The following is a 17970-nucleotide window of genomic DNA, read 5'->3' as shown; positions in this document are numbered from 1 at the left end:
GATTTGGAATTGAATTCGGGGAAGGGACACATGAAACCAAAAGTCGGTACACACCGTTCTTTGTTTTCCACTCGTACCATCGAGCGTCCGTTGTCAAGAAAGCCGAAATATGTTATTCCTAAATCCCGTGATTTCTCCTCGCTAAATCCCGGGATCCGAACCTTAGTCATTCTATTCGATAGCACGTAATTCGAGTGTAATTCAAGTAAACGTGATCTCCATGTATATGTACGTAATTTTGGAAGTAAGTAAAACGTACTATAGTGTTTGCGGCTCTTACTGTTGGAGGGCCCAAAAACCGTACGTGTGTAGTGGCCAGCATGTACGTCTTAATTGCTGCGTTTGGATGCGCTTATAGGTAGTGCACAGTGCTGCAACGTATCGTAAGAAATCAAAGAGCCGTCGAAGCACGTAGCATACCTAAGAAATAAAGAAGCAGTCTTTTATACTATTCAACTTTCTTTTTGTTCAATCGAATATTTCAACGGCATCACGAAACCCACTCCCGACGTTTTTATGATAGCTATCTCGTTAAATTCATAGTGAATGCCTTTTGAACAGCCGACGCGACCAGTTGTAGTCGTGAACACAATACCACGATGTCATTGTACGGTGGAGCCGTATTAAAGTTGCGTCTTTGAAAACGAAGCGGGCTATTTTCATACTTGTCATTCGTACGATGACGAGAGGTACCGTTAAAGGAAGTTTCTGCATGAACGCGTCGCCATGGCATCGCCTGGGATTCTGCGTATTTCTCGTCCTCTTCCTTTCTAATTACAACTTGCAGTCATGCGGTGAGTGGAAAACCGGCGTACACGTGGGGCGTGTTTTGCTCAATGCAGGTTTACTATTGGACGGCTGAGTAGCCCTTGAAGGCAATATAGGAGCGGCACAAACACAAATCTTCAAGTTTACGTCACGTGTGCTGTGCTGTCGTGCTTGTGTTTTCGAACTCAGCTTTCTTAGTTCTTGACGTCCAGGTTGACAACGCAGTAATATACGTCGAAATAATAATAATAAAACACACATATGCAGTGCTAACAGAATAAGCGAGTAAAGTGGTTCCTGTTGGTGGGAAGGTAGCCTTTCGGACTCAAACGTCTTGCAGATAAACGGCAGCCCACCATCTTGAGTAGCGAAGTAACGTGAATGCTAAAATCAAACGGTCGGATCGCTCAGAAATTACGAAACTTCAGGTGCCGCTATATTCAGCCCTTCAGCAACAACAACAAGAATGGATGATGACTCGTCACGATGACCCGTTGTAAGATTGGATGGTTTCCCTTTATGGTGTGTGGTGGGGATGGTGGATGGTTTCCCTTTAGTTTTCACGCATTTTATGGTGTACGAATTTGTGAATTTATGCGGTTTAGACATGAATTGCCTCTACGCGTGACGAGTTAATGGATTCGATTCATTATGTTTCGTTCAGTAATGTCTGTGGATTTGGCGAAATATTTTGTTTCCTTGTTCCCTCGGACGGTTTTGAGAAAATCAGCCTTATGTAGGAACATGTGTTCACCGCTGTACAAAAGTGGGCTTTCATGATCAATCACTTGGGAAAATTAGAGTGGGGCTTAAGTTTTGCACTCAGCCAGTTTTTCCGGTCACTTTCGCATATTTTGAATTGCATTTGTAATACTTCCCGTGTTCTTTCACTTTGTTCATGCGCAATTTAGAATTAAAAATGACTTTCTTTTTTTTTTTTTTTCATAACCACCTTGCACGGGTCGTGCACATTGCATATACACTCTTAAAAATGAACTTCACCGCATAGCACGCTCCTAGCCAACCATTATCTAGTACGGGAGGCGTACGCCTTTTCTGTGACAATTATGAACAGCATAAGTGTCACAGAAAAGGCGTACGCCTCCAGTTTTCAACAAATCAGGGCAGATAACGATATCATTCGAGGTGATGGTTGGCTAAGAGCGTGCCATGTGGTGAAGTTCATTTTTTAGAGTGTACGTCTGAAACAAAGGGAACGGTGCTATTTGTTGCTATGCTACGATATCCCGCCGTTCCCACAGCAACTAAAGCAACTAATTTTATGAGAAGCTGGATGCACAGGTAGGGAAGGTTCTGATATTTCGCGTCGCTCCACCTGTTGCGAGCGATCTGTTGCCACCTGTTCCTGTTCACCCTAAAAACTGAACTTCACCGCATAGCACGCTCTGCGTCAATCATTACCACGAATGATAGGGTTATCGCTTCTGATTCAAGGAGAGAGGGAGGTGTACGCCTTTTTGTGTTAATTATCATGCATCCAAATTGACACAAAAGGGGGCGTACGCCTCCCTCTATCTTCGAATCAGAAGCGATAACCCTATCATTCGTGTCAATGGTTGGCGCAGAGCGGCTATGCGGTGAAGTTCACTTTTAGAGCGTCGAATAGCGTAATGAGAACTGCTCTCACTCTGCCTGTACCACACATTACGATGATCACAAGCACATTCGACTTCAATAATACACTTGCAGGATGAAACTGTTTATTTCGTAGTACGTCAGTTTATTTCGATACAGTGCATCCCTCGTAGAGATAGCTTCTCTATCATGCACAATTATCGCTACCCGTTCTTGGTACTTCCAGCTCACGTGGCTTCGTTGCTACCATGATGGCATTACTCGCCGAGACTGGAAGGTGGCCTAGGATCGAATCCGGGTGCCAGCTGTGTTGTTTGGGTGCGTTCCCTGGGTTCCTCAGACCGCTTTAAGATAAATGTCGGCACATGAAGTCCGTCATAGGGCGTATGATCACCCCGAGCGACATACCGCCACACCAACAGGCACACCGATCGGAAATAGCATTCCACTACCACCACCGTTCTTGGTGCATTCTGTATGCAGATATTTGCACGATGTGGTCTTTGAAGCCCGTATTAATCACCGCTGGAGAGTTGTTCTCGCCACACTTCTCCGCTTGTGTGAAAGGATTTGGTGAGGCGACTACTCACGTTGTCGCTTTTGTCGCGGATGTTTTGTGGCAAATGTTGGATAACCAAAAACTCGTTTGATTGTCCGCTGCAGTTGATATGGATGCTGAATATCAATCGATTGCCGTACATAAGACTTTCTTCGGACGTCATTGCTGAGCGAAGGGACGGAAGTAAGAGCATGCTTGTGCAACATACCCAAAAAGTATTCGAGTTAAGTTACTGAGTACCAGACACAAAAGCTGTGTTGTACATATCGGCGCTACTAGCAGCGCTGCTACCGCATTCGCCACGTTTTTCAGTTGCGGAGTACCGATCCCGCTATATTTCCGCTACAAATATGGGTGGCGGCGTACTCTTTCTCCGCTACCGCTACGAATAATATGGAAGACGTAAAACACACGGCGGAAAAAAGCAGATAATGGCGAACGAGGTCTTTTTCCTTTTTATTCATTTCAGTTACTTGTTATCGTGAAAGACTGATGTGACCAAATTCCTCAATTCCACTAACTCTCATAAGCCAAGCGCAATCGAATATTTAAGGATACAATTTATGTTATTGTGTGCCTTTTTCATCTTCGTAGTTCCCACTTGACACACAAACAGGTATATATAACATAATGCATGATATGTAGTACGAAGCTAGTTTCCGTCATAAAATCAGTTGCAAAACCAGTAAATTAGCGTGAGCGTGTTGATAGCACATTTCAAACTGTGTTTTGCAGCTATATTCTTCGGAGCAGACAGACAAAGCGCTCTTTGGAACAGGAATATAAAGCTATTTGGGAAATGCAACGAGATATCGCATTAGTCATTGCTCTCCAAATGTACCGCCGACTTTGCTCTAAAGGGCCACTCAGGTGACCTCAACTTTTCTTTTATTTTTTTCGCTGCGGAGTGTTCCGCAAGCTCCTGCATCGGAGAACGAGGAAAAGAACGTGATGTAAAGTAATCCCCGGGCACGTGATTCGTGACGTAGAGCGGCATAACTCGGGCAGGAGTAAGCGGCGCGTTAAATGATGAGATGAAATAAACAAAGAAAGAAGGGCACGGGAGATTATCTACGCAACGCGAGGATCGTGTCGGTCGTCCGCGTCTGCTTTCTTCGACTATTTTTGCAAATTTGATTGCGCAGTCACGGTACACCGCACGGCGACAGCTTGACAGATGAGACAGGGTTCCGAGCTACGTAAAATGTCACCTCATTGCTCCTTTAAAGTGTTTGTGCCGCAGGTGAAGCATTTCTGCCAAGATAGAAGTTCCTTTGCGTGTGCAGGTTACCGAACACGATCTAGTTATTTTCACACATCAAACACGTTACACTGTAGTTATGTGAGCCACATAAAAGGGAGAAATAATAACATTATTCGGGAGTCAGTGTATGTCAACATGCTTATTAATGCTCCTTGCACTTTGCTCTTTACACACATAGAAATACATCAATAAAATGATAATAATTTGTGGCTTTACGACGGGAGACAAATACACCACCAAAATAATAATTATTCGTGGCGTTACGCGGCGAGAAAAATGCATAATTAAAAAAAAATAATAATAATTCGTGGCTTTACGTCGTGAGACAAATACACCAGTAATGTAATAATAATTCGTTGGTTTACGTCGCGAGGAAAATACACCATTAAAATTGTAGTAATGATTCGTGTCTTTACGTTGCGAGACGAATACACCATTAAAATAATAATAATTGGTTGCTTTACGTCGCGCGACAACTACAGCATCGAGACAAACATTGAGCACACTATTAACACCAGTAATGTTTAATACTTAGTCCTTATTTAGTTATCACTACAGTTGTGCACAATTTCATGAGCCTGATGACTTCCGTTGGGCAGATATCAACAGTACAATAGTAATTATACTGGTTATTTATATATGTGCACGATATGTATACAATATTTACAAACACACGCTTTGTCAGTGCGAACGCGCACAGCGCAGTCAGAAAAGTACGGCACGGTTATCAGTACCCGAGAAGTGTAGCGGCGCCCAGAAGAACTAGCTGAGCGTGGCGCAAGAGAGGTCTCCTATGTTGCGGTCGTGTAGTCATACAGTAGGTCGTGGTTTTAACTAACTCTCTTGGTTTGGCATCGTCATCTTGGCTTACCTAATTTGGTCGAGTCATCTTTGATGGTCTTCGGGGCTTCGGAGGAATAATGCGTGATTATCACATATCCGAATTGACACAAAAAGGCGTACGCCTCCTCTCTCTTTTCGAATCAGAAGCGATAACCCTATCGTTGGTGACATCGAGACAAACATTGAGCACATACACATATAAGGAGACGATGATCAGATGGGGCTGATGCCGGTCAGCAGAACACTGGGCACACTATCAACACTAGTATTTAATACTTAGTCACTATTGAATAATCACCGCAGTTGTGCAATACTTCATCAGCCTGAATGCTTACGTTGGACACACACACACACACATAAGTGGTGGTGGTGGTGGTGGCGGTGGATATGGTGGGTCATTCTCCACCGTTATGCCGGTACACTGCCTCATTGCGCTCGTGGAAGGGATGAGAAAGTGATGACGATGGAAAGGTGTCCTATTAGAGTTCGTCCATTAGTCCAGTGCTGGATAGAAACTCAGCAACAGGTCGTAGGCCTTGCATCAGATGTGAGGGGTTCGACCATGGCCAGAGAATTTTGGCTAAGTCGAACTGGCGTTGATCGACGCGTTGGAGAGCAGTTTCCGTGAGGGGTTGGACAGATATCAACAGTAGTTCAATAGTAAGCACACGCACACATAAAGAGACGATGATGATATGGGCTGATGCCGGCCAGCACAACATTGAGCGCTCTATTAACACTAGTAATTAGTACTAAGTCATCATTGAATTATCACCGCAGTTGTGCAATATTTCGTGAGTCTGATGGCTTACGTTGTACAGATATCAATAGTAGTTCAATAGTAAGCTCCCCAAGCAACACAATGTACTGAAAGTCGAGTGCAATAGGGGCGGACGGGTAGGTGGAAGGCCTTGAACAGACTCTTGAACCTAAGGAACATTGATAAGACACATACCGTCCACCCCTATTGCACTCGACTTTCAGTACATTGTGCTGCTTGGGTCGCTAGTTATTTAGATATGTATACAATATTTACAAACACACGCTTTGTCAGTGTGAACGCGCACAGCGTGGTCAGAAAAGTATGGCACGTTATCAGCAGAAGATAAGTGTAGCGACGCCCAGAAGAACTTGCTGAGTTGGTGATAATGTAGCGACATGAACTAGCTGAGTGCGGCGCAAGAGAGGTCTCGTATGTTATGGTCGTGTAGTTATACAGCAAGTCGTGGTTTTAACTAACGCACTTGGCCTGGCATGGTCATCTTTGCTTAGCTTCTTTGGTCGAGTTATCCTCTGTGGACTTCGGAGCTTCGGAGGAATGATGCGTGATTATCACATACCTGAAGTGACACAAAAAGGCGTACGCCCCCTGTCTCTCTCTTCGAATCAGAAGCGATAACCCTATCATTGGTGGCAACGGTTGGCGCAGAGCGTGGCATACGGTGCAGCTCACGCAGAGGGAAGATAATCAGGCAACGCGCTCTATTCAGGAACTGTATATACTTGTACACACAAGAACAGCAACTAACCCATGTTTTCCTATGACGATATCCCCCTTTGGAACTTTGATTGTTCAGTCTGTTATTGGTGTTTTACATGACTCCATTCTCGAGATATGTGAACATTTCTCATGCTGTGCGGTTTGGTAATTTTGTAGCTGTACTGTACCGAAATACAGAAAATTAATGTCGAGTCTGTATTTGGATATATAGTTTGTAAATTACTTTGTTTGCTGACACTTATATCTACACCAGTTCCCAACATTATCTGATTGATAGAAAATGTAAATAAACAGAAGTTTAGTTGCTGGCCAAAGAATACATTCTTTGAAATGAACTTCACCGCATAGCACGCTCCTAGTGAACCATCATCCCGAATGATATCGTTATCTGCCCTGATTTGTTGAAAACGGGAGGCGTACGCCTTTTTTGTGACACTTATCCTGTTCGTAATTGTCACAAAAAGGCGTACGCCTCCCGTTTTCAACAAATCAGGGGGCTTAATCACTTCCATCGTTCGCGAGCCAACGGGGGGCGGAGCTCTCGTTAACACGAACACGTGACACGTTTCACGTGACGCGTGATGCGCTTTTTTCGTTAACGGGACGAAGGCGTTCACGTGACGCGAAACGATTAAGCCCCCAGGGCAGACGACGATATCATTCGACATGATATGGTTGGCCAGGATCGTGTTATGCGGTGAAGTTCATTAAGAGTGTACGCGTGTATCTTCTTCGTTATTACGCATTCCCTGTTCACAAAAATAAAAATTGCAAAGTTGATGTGGGACACCATAGTGATACAGCCTGTTATCTTTTTTGCCATTTTGGATATTCTTCAGTAAAACATCGTTTTGGGCTTGTTGGTACATAACTTCCATAGGGCTAAGAGCGCTAAAACCACAAATACGAGACAAGACGTATAAACACAACACAGAGCGCTTCCTGTCAACAGTTTATTTCCTGATACACATACATACATTTTTAATTGTGCTGAAGATATTCCCTCTCCCTGTCAGTCCCTGTCAGTCAACGACGCACTGTCAGAGCTAACACACTGACAGGGGTTGGGAATGGCTTCAGTACAATTAAAAAGCTATGTAGTACGTCTCGTCTCCTGTTCGTAGTTTTAGCACTCTTAGCCCTATCAAAGTGAAGGAGACAAGACAACCTTCATGGTGCGAGAATTAACGAGAACTGATTTAATGAAGTCTGATCTGGACGAAGACTCTGCAGCTCGCGTCAGGTGAAGAAGATCGTGGGGACGATGGCGACGGGCCGCTACAGGTGCCCCCCCCCCCCCTAGCGAATGGGCGAAGACCATGAGTGACGATGACAGAGGTTAGGCGCCCATGACACCCTCAGACGGCACTTGGCGGGCTGCCAAGGGAGTTGGGCAGAGGAGAAATCCTCGGTCGCCAGAACGTTGATGTCGGTGGCTGGCGGCGACTCGGTGTAGGCCAGCTTGACACTGTCGATGGCGATCTCCTCTGTTTTCACGTTGATGCGGACCGTAAAATGCTTCGGAGAGCGAGCGAGTGATGACGAGGTAGGGCCCGTAGTAGGGGGGCTGTAACGGCTTCCGAACCGAGTCGACGCACACAAATACGTGTGTGCATGTGGCGAGGTCCGGGTGGACGTACACCTTGGCGGTTGAGCCAAGACGCGTGGGTGCGGGACGCAGATCAGTGAAGACGTCGCGAAGGTGGGAGACATAGTCGGTGGGATCAGGGATGGTCCTGGTGAGGGTTGGTGCGAAGAATTCGCCAGGAAGCCGCAAGGTCGTTCCATAGACAAGCTGGGCCGAGGTGCAACCCAAGTCAGGTTTGAAAACTGACCGGAGTCCGAGGTATCACCGGCAAGGCTTCCGTCCAGGCGGTGGGGTTGACGTGAGCCTTCAATGCAGCCTTGAGGTGACGGTGGAATCTCTCCACGAGGCCGTTGGACGACGGATGGTAGGCGGTCGTGCGGAAACGTTGCGCGCCGAGAAGAGTAGTGAGGGCGGCGAAAAGAGATGACTCGAATTGCCTTCCACGGTCTGTTGTTATGGTGAAGGGTACTCCGAAACGTGAAATCCAGGTGGTCACGAATGCCGCCGCCACAGTGGCTGCGGTGATGTCCGGGATGGGTGTTGCTTCCGGCCATCGGATAAAACGGTCGATGACTGTTAAGAGATAACGTTGGCCTTGAGAAGGTGGTAAGGGGCCGACGATGTCAATATGAATTTTGTCGAACCGTGAGTCGGGCGGGAGGAAGGTGCCCACAGGTATGTAGGTATGACGATGTATTTTAGCTCATGTGCATTGGAGACAGCATCGTGTCCATTGCTTGATGTGGGTGTGCATGCTTGGCCACACGTAGCGGGCCGCGATGAGCTTCTGTGTGGCCCGGACTCCAGGATGAGACAATGCGTGGAACATGTCAAAAACTTGTCGACGTAGGGTGACTGGAACAAAAGAAATGCCTATTCTTACTGCTGTCCGTGTGCATAGAGAAGGATGCGTACAACTAAGAAGGTACACCATATGTATAACATGATTTCGTATGCAGCCACGTATGCATCAGGAGTTCGAATGATTCACTGCATAATGGATGTCCAGGCATATATAATTGTATTTCATGTATGATGCTTACGCTAAAGTTACACGGACCCCGTACGACCGGCTTTGGTAACATGTCTCCCACTGATACAAGCTATGTCAAGCGTCAGAGGCAGTCGAGGATGCTACAGACATGGTTGCATCTTACACATTGCATATCATGTTCTACATGATGAACATTAAATACTACTTAGAGCAGTGCGCAGACATTTTTGTGAGCAGAACTAATCAACTGGGTGATCACTGATGTCATTCACGACAACAGCCGCGTAAATGGCCTGCAATACTTCTATTTATTTATTTATTTATTTATTTATTTATTTAACAACAACAACTTTATTTTCGACCTTGGAGAGTGGGGAGTTTCATCGCCACAGGCGATACTCTACCCCATTGCTGGATGGAATGGGGGGAATAAAATAACGAGCCCCTTCACAATAACGATCGAAGTCCGATGGTGTCCAGAAATGTCAGAAGAGCTTTGAGCGCAGAGCGTTGCTGGGCTGAATTGGACCAGGGACCAAGCAATTTCGATAGCGAGAAAGGGCGAGAGTCCAGGTGACGAAGGGACTCGGAGAGTGTGGTTCGGGAAGGTTCGTAGTGAGGGCAATGAAGAAGAATATGCTCCAGATCCTCAAGAGCACCACAGTGGCAGCAGGTGGGAGAGTCAACTTGTCTCAAGCTGTAACGCCACTGAGCTGTAAAGGCCACATCGAGGCGCATTCGGTGGATTAATGCAGCATCTTGACGAGAGGTGTTTCGTGGCATGCGGAAAGCGAGCGTGGGATCAACTATGTTCATCATAGATGGGGGAAAGAATGTCGGTTGTCCGTTGGCGGGAAGCCAGGGGTGTCACTAGGCGTCGCAGAATTGAACGGCGGCTCCTCTCAGCAGAATAATACGGGTCCGTTTCCGATACGAGAGTGCTGCTTCTGCGGCGCTGTCGGCCTGCTCGTTCCCCACGACTTCTTCATTTCAGAGGGGAGTGGGTACTACGCTGAAAATAGGCATACACAGATATTATTTTAAAAAAAGAACAAGAAATGCAGTTGATTTAAATGCAGGTTTCGTGGACAAATAAGCGTATGGTATGGAACAAAGCACATGTATCAAAGCAGGTATAATCAAATACAATACTCACTAAGTGCATTGTTGAAATGTGTGATAGAGCTAATGTTGCAAACAGAAGAAGGAAGTTGGTTCCACCTACGTGCTGTGTGCGGAATAAACGAATCTGCCAGTGTGTTAGTTGCAGCTATGGGAACAAACACATTGTGAGAATGATATACTCGCAAGGATATATGCCGTGCAGAAGAAAGAAGTTCGTTTTTTAGCGACGTGTTGTGATAAATAATTTTATGAAACAGAGAAATGCTAGAAAAGTCGCGTCGGGACTGTAATGACCGTAATGATAATTAAATGCGTCTTCATTAGTGTCACGCTGGATATTCGATGGTAGTTGCAGAGAATGAATCGCGCGGCTCGGTTCTGCACTTGCTCTAATGCGTTAATCAGGCTACGATTACTAGGACTTTAGTACAGGGTAGGGGTACAGCTGATGCGTACTCAAGATGGGGTCTAATCAGCGACTTGTACAAGTTCAGTTTAAAGGTACTGTAAAGCAGCACCGATCAAATGTCATTTAGTGTGGCTATTCGATAGTCCAAGCCACCTGGACAAAAACTGCGCAAGTATCATTCCAATCGACGGTGCAATTAATTATAAAATTACAATTAAAGATTACGGGCAACACTGTACTAGGTATTCGAAATGACCGTACTCCTGCCACATATACGGCGGCAACCACATTGCATGCGTATAACACTGGGTAAGACATAACAATCCACCACAATCCACCGTAAAATCCGCCCTTGCAATCCACACAACGATCCACATCTGAGGATAAACGGATAAGCGAACTGAAATGAAATGCTGAGCCGTTGAAAAAAAAATGTGTCAGACGTTCAAGAAGCCAGACAGCGTCGGGACTTGTTTGTTCACAGAGGTTCGCAGAGAGAGAGTTTGTTCGTTGGAAAGAGACCGCGAACAGAAGGAGCGTGCAGGCGCAGCAGAGAAGTAGGGAGAGCCTCCATCGAACATCGGCCAGCGCAGGGTTACTTCGCAAAAAACACTGTTAACAGGGGTTTCAAAATGCATAGGTAAACAGGGAAACTAGTAATATGGTTACTAAAATAACGAAGTTCCGATGTAATAGTGTGTAATACCAATTTTCAGTGTTGCCCGCTGTACAGAGGGTTGCTTGACACCAGGCGTCACACCGCTCCACTACGCCAGATTTTTCATGGCAAATTAAAAATATTGATAGCGCGTTGTCGGTCGTATGGTTCCGCATATGGTATTTAGAAGCAACCAAGTCTCTACTCACATCACCGGCATACCATGCTTGTCTACTGCTTTACAGTACCTTTAAGGTTACTAGGGACACGAGAGAAGTTACGGTTAAGGTATCCGAGCGTACGATTGCCCTTATTTATAATGTAGCTAACATGTGGTTTCCATGAGAGGTTTGTAGACAGGATTACATCTAAATACTTATAAGAAGATACCTGCTCAAGTGGCGCGTTACCAATGCAGTATGGCTCTGCTGGCGACAGTTTACGGGTTATTCTCATGTACCGTAATTTCACGCGTATTAGCCGCGGCTTATGCGCGATTTTTTTTTCTCGCGGGCGCTCTGCGGCTTATCCACCGGTGCGGCTTATCTGATGACTACTTTTTCCTGGTATTTTATCCCCATGCGCCGACTTTAACGAAAGGGCCGACAGTGTGCCTGGAACAGCACTGCCCTGCCGATGCACGAACAGTGCGTAACAGGGACGGGTCCACATTCGAGTAGATTGATCTTCCTGGTGCATTCCCCCAAGCAGCTTTAACGAAAGTGGTGACAGTGATTCACGTCTTCTGGAAGACCACTGATTCATCAATCCATGAAAAGCGCCCAACAAGGGCACAATCCGATCTTGGTAGAACTCTAGAGCTGACCTCCTTTGCTGTACACTATGCCGACCCTGTAGTATGGACCACAAGGTTTATGGCCTTCTCTATGGTCTCCTTTGTCTCACAAATCAGTCGTCTCGTATGGTAGTAGCTCATAAGCACCAAATGCTCATAACCTCCAAACGCTCAAAACCTCCAAACGCTCATATGCACCGAAAAAAAGTTGGTGGTTTTGAGCGTTTGGTGCAAATGAGCAGGAGGGGAGAACCTGCTCATAAGTACCAAACGTCCAGAACACCCGAATGCTCATATGCACCGAAAAGCGGGCGACCACAAAGGCCGGGTCTTCCTCTCCCGCACTTGGAAGAAGGGCTTAGGGTGAGAGAGGTGGAATGAATGGCGGCTATACCAAGGCCGCTTAATGTGTCAGTTTGAGGTTTATGTAACTCGATCCTGCTTGTATGTGGTATGTATTCATTTCCACAAGCTGTTAGGCAGCCTGGGACAAAATGCTTGATTCTAGCTTGAAAGGTCCTCGGCTCCTGCAATATGGTCAATATTGTACAAAAAAAAAAGTCAAAAGTCCACGGTCAGAAAATACAGATAAATCAGGAATTACTCATTTCGTTGGGACTTCATGCTGTATACACAATGTAATATATACTCAACATTGTCAAAGAAGCAGTGTCGGTGCATGGGCTCAATCACTGGGGCGCGGACTGTTGCTCCCCACGGAACCACTCAAGCAGGACAATTGTTCACCACCTTACCACCTATATCGCGATTTTATTTCGCATTTTTATGTGATGTGATTTTATTTTGCCTTTATGGCGCCCATATACTTGCCTTTTTTTTTTTCGAACGTCGTTTGCTCGAAAGCCGTTTGATCGAACGCGGGACATTTGGTCGAACACCGTTTGATCGAAACGGCAGCGGTCGTTTGATCGATTACTTTATTGGTTCGCTTGGAGTGTTGATGAAACATAAAACAAAAAGAAAACAGCAAAAGAAAGCTTCAGTTCTAAATGCTGTTATCCTAAGGAACGTTTGACTCTGTGTAATCCGCTTGCTTATAAACACATTCCTCATCCTAATTCACTTTTTCGCATCCACAAGGCGATCCGATGGCCTGGGTTGTTCACCCTATCCCCGTTCGACAGCTAGATAGGTTCTTGCTCTCTGACAGATAGTGACTAAATATGGCATACATGCCTTTCACCCCGAGTCCCCCCAACACTTTGTCAAATAATAACTGATGTCACTTGTCGAATAATCAACATTTTTGGCAAATAAATAAATAAATAAATGATATTTTGAATAACGTATTCACGTCGAACGTGGGCAAATTTTAAAAATGCATTATTAATGTTTGTAGTTAACTGACCATTGGTTTCGAGAAAGAACAGTTTTAGTTTATTTACTACATCACCATTACTTATTTGTTGTGGTTTAGTTTATTTACTTTGCGCCTACGTGCAAGTGAATCTAAATTTGGCTCTTCCAACATACATGTAACCGAAGAAGTCCTTAGAAACCTAGAAAATATAAGCCGGGGAGCAGATCTTTGTACTTTGTCTTTTTTTTTTTTTCATGGCGTGGATGTGTAGGTATCTCAGACTGCAGATGCATACTCTAAACAAGGTTGAACTAGGGTTTTATATGGCTTTTAATATAATATCTTTATTTTATACTATGGCGAAATTTCCTTCTTAGCATTCCCAGACTTTGAGTGCTCTTTCGCGCACATATCACTGTTCCCTTTAAATTTGTCGCCCGCTATGAAAAGAGTGCCCAGAAGAAGCACAGACTATTGGCTCCTCCCAACTTGAGGCCATTTTCTTCAATATGTGTCCTACTGGTTCGCGGGAGACTTCCTCATTGTTCTATTCAATTCAATTTAATTCAATTCAATAGTATTTTCCTTTCGGATGGGAGAGAGTAAAAAGCCAGAAGGCTGTGCTGTTCGTGGATGTCAAAGGTCTGCAAATAACCAGTGGTCTCCCCTCTTTAGCTGAAAAAAAAAAGAGCAAGAAACAAACAAACAAACAAAAAGCAGAGGACACTGATTGCCTGCTCCGTATGCTCGAGCCACAAGTTACAGAAAAAGTGTGATGCCCCAGCGGGAGCCCGTAACCCATTCCACAGGATTTCACACCACTTCACCTTGGATAACCCAAATGTGACGTAAACTTCAAACTGACATATTAAGTGGCCTTGGTAGCCGCCATTCTTTCCACCTCTCTCACCATAAGTCCTTCTTCCAAATGCGGGAGAGGAAGACCCGGCCTTTGTGGTCGCCCGCCTTTCGGTGCATATGAGCATTCGGGTGTTCTGGACGTTTGGTGCTTATGAGCAGGTTCTCCCCTCCTGCTCATTTGCACCAAACGCTCAAAACCACCAACTTTTTTTCGGTGCATATGAGCGTTTGGAGGTTTTGAGCGTTTGGAGGTTATGAGCATTTGGTGCATATGAGGCACAACCGTCTCGTATTGCCCGCGGCCTATCTGCGAGTGCGGTTTATCTGCCAGAAAAATTTCAAAACGTTCCTAAAAACGCGTCCTGCGGCTTATCTGCGGTGCGGCTTATACACGTGAAATCACGGTATTTACATTTTGCGATGTTTAATTCCATTTACCATTTCTGACACCATAGTGAGACCGCTGTTAAGTCGGCCTGAAGGTGTTCAATGTCATCGGTTGTTTTGATTTCGCGATACACAACGCAGTCGTCGGCGTACAATCTGAGGGACGATTTGACAAAGCCAGGTAGATCGTTAATATACAGGGTGTCCCAGAAAACATGTCATGGAATTATAATAAAAAAACTACGCCACCTAGAATCATGCGGTCAACGGCATTTGTTCTTATTAGGTTTTTGCCACCTTGTAAAGTTAATGTCATGTACCCCAAGTTTAATTATGCAAATATTTCCGAACTGAACTCGGAAATTTGCCAAGGCAAGGTCACTTTATTACTTAAAACTTCAGACTGGGCCTGTTGGTAAGGCATGTCAGAATAAAAGCGCTAAAAAGACGAGGACAACGGACACACAGTTAGCGCACTAACAACATTTATTTTTCAACAACACCGTTCCTTAAAAGGGCTCACGAATTCCCTTTCCTTCGTTGTCAAACCAATGGAAGCGCTGCTGACGCACTTGTCACCCCCCTCTGCTATCAAAAAAGCTTCCCAGATTTCCCGTTCCCTGCTATCAGAGAACCTGCCATTTATCTGAGTGTCACCAAACAAAGGTAGACACCCACAATCCCTCATATGCGCTAACTGTGTGTCCGTTGTCCTCGTCTTTTTAGCGCTTTTATTCTGACACTTTATTACCCCACCAATATGAAGAGCGTAACGAATTCACTCAAATTCATGATAATTGACAGTGATATTCACGAGCTATCCAATGGGAAAAAATTGCCGAATATCATGCTTTTCGGAGCACCGGACCATAGCGCGCGATGACTTTTTGAGCGCAATCACTCTCAGTGCGACGAAAGGAGGTTCCAAAGCCAGCCCACAGAGTGATAGTAGAAAAAGTAACAGTTCCTAAAATTGGGAGAGGGAAAGCATTATCCCAGCGTCGGAAAGTCGGACGTGATAAGCCATGTCTGCGCAACCTCCTTTCGTCGGACTGACAAAGATTGCGCTGAAAAATTCATCGTGCGCTATTCTGTGCGACCTCCGCAGAGCATAATGTTCGGCTATTTTTTCCGAAGGTATAGCTCCTGAATATCCCTGTCAATTATCATTAATTTTAGTAAATTAGACACGCTCTTCACATTGGTGGGGTAAAAAAGTGACCTTTACTAGGCAAATTTTCGATTTAAGCTCGCAAAAATTTACATAATTAAACTTACTTTACACGACATTCACATGAGGAGGTGGCAAAAACCCAGTAAGAACAAATGCCGTTGACCGCATGACTCTAGGTGGTGTCGTTTTTTTATTATAATTCAATGACACGTTTTCTGGGACACCCTGTAGATTAGGAATAACAAAGGACCAAGTACAGAACCCTGCGGCACGCCAGAGGTAACCGGTAGGCAAGATGAATCATGATTATTGATACATACAAATTGAACGCGGCAGGAAAGAAACTGTTCTATCCATACAAAGATTTTCTTATCAATGCTAAGTTTGCTTAGTTTGTACAGGAACAGAGAATGAGAAACCTTATCAAATGCTTTAGCGAAATCCAAAAAGACGCAGTCTACCTGGGAGCTGTGGTCAAGGATAAGGGCAAGGTCATGAGTCAGTGAAACTAGTTGCGTAGCACATAAAAATAATTTACGAAATCCATGCTGGTGAGGACAAAAAAATGAGTGAAAATCCAAGTGATTGACTTAGTGTGAAAATAAAACATGTTCGAGAATTTTACATGGTACACTGGTCAACGATATGGGCACCGTGCACTAGCTAGAGGACGCTGCGGTCGCTTGATCGGCAGCGCCACCCGTGGCGATTTCGCGCGTAACGGTCTGGTACTGACGCCGTATCGGCGCCTTCGCGTATGTAGCTTTGGTGCGTACGGGTGTTTAAACGAATTTTATATGTCGGCTTTGGGACTTTGGACTCATTAACCCGTGAGACTACATGTGTGGAAGTGGTTTGTCACGTAAAATGTATGCGATGGGGAAGCCTTTTGCACGTGGAACATTATGTGTCTATGCACAATGTGTGAAACAGTGTGTAGCGCAGACAAGCGTGTAGTATTCGTGGCCCGTATTTACGTGAAGTTAAGTGCGTATTTATCCGCAAGGGACTACCAATTATAGACTACACATCAGAGACTAGCTACGTCCAGTACCTGCGCTATGAGGACGAAATCTCTCACTGAAGAATTCACATGAATAATACAGTCAACAACAAATTGGAATATACATTACGAAGATAGCGGGAAAAAACGTTCTCGTTTCTTTCTTATGCATAATCCGTTAACGTGATGATGCACTGTAAGGATAAGTTTCTTAGTCAAATAATTCCCAATCTTGCATCGCTCAAGGCGGGGGATTCACTTTTAGCCCTATGTACCTGCATTTCATGCACAGTCATAGTAATAAAAATCAATCAGTCAATCAAGATTGTTCCAGGATATAAATAAGGCGTGTTTTTGTTTGAAACTGGATATGCAATGCTAATAATGTTTTATTAGTGCTAAACAACGACCACAGCGGCCTTAGTATAGGTGAACATAGCGCATCAGACACATTGTCGCAAATTGCAACATAGAAGCAGCCAGAAATATCACGCAAAAGAAACACAAAACAAACTATGCTAAAAAATAAAAAAAATGACAATAATTAAGAAGAAACAGTGAGGTTGCTGTTCGACAAACGCACGATTACTTTTGTGTGTGTGTGTGCGGACGAATAGGAAGGAGCAAAGAACCACTTGTAAACCGAGATCGCAAGATTTGGCAACGAAAATAAGATCATAGGGACAGAATGCACCTACATAAAATGATGACGGCTTGCGAAACGCAGCTCTGGGAGGACAAATAATTCCCTGTGTTCGCATGCAAGCTTTATATTGAATGAAGACGAGGTCCAAATCCAGTCTTCGCCGACACGCCGCAGAATTAGGGTCCGAGTAAAAGAGATAAATACTGTACGACATATGGCAGACACTAATTTTAGCCAAGCTCCACGATGTTCATTGGTCATTCATTGGTGTATTTCGCAACTTTTTCACGTCAGTTGCTGTGCTATAAGTCCGCATCGTGACGCTCAACTGGTCATTGACAAATATACTAAATGCAAGGAATGAGTTATAAGTTTGAAACAACGGATTTGAGCGGCACGTTAGGTGGATTGCCGTGAAAGCGCTCTCTCAAATACGTGATCGGCGGGACGATACAGCGAGAAGGACGAAAACTTTAC

The 17970-nt window shown here is 44.8% G+C and overlaps 1 protein-coding gene across 1 annotated transcript in view; it reads left to right on the top strand.

Moving 5' to 3' along the window:
- The first annotated feature begins 615 nt into the window (after positions 1–615).
- The window catches only part of LOC135397774 (uncharacterized), an 81170-nt gene continuing 63815 nt past the window's right edge, over positions 616–17970 (top strand). The window contains exon 1 of the mRNA XM_064629352.1: positions 616–794. Within this exon, the coding sequence (XP_064485422.1) occupies positions 680–794 (115 nt within the window). The 5' untranslated portion in view covers positions 616–679. The remainder of the gene's footprint in view (positions 795–17970) is intronic.

This window comes from Ornithodoros turicata, chromosome 6 (genome assembly GCF_037126465.1).
Source record: "Ornithodoros turicata isolate Travis chromosome 6, ASM3712646v1, whole genome shotgun sequence".
Lineage (NCBI taxonomy): Eukaryota > Metazoa > Arthropoda > Arachnida > Ixodida > Argasidae > Ornithodoros > Ornithodoros turicata.
Note: the sequence above shows the minus strand (reverse complement) of the source record. Positions and strands in the feature narration are given on the sequence as shown.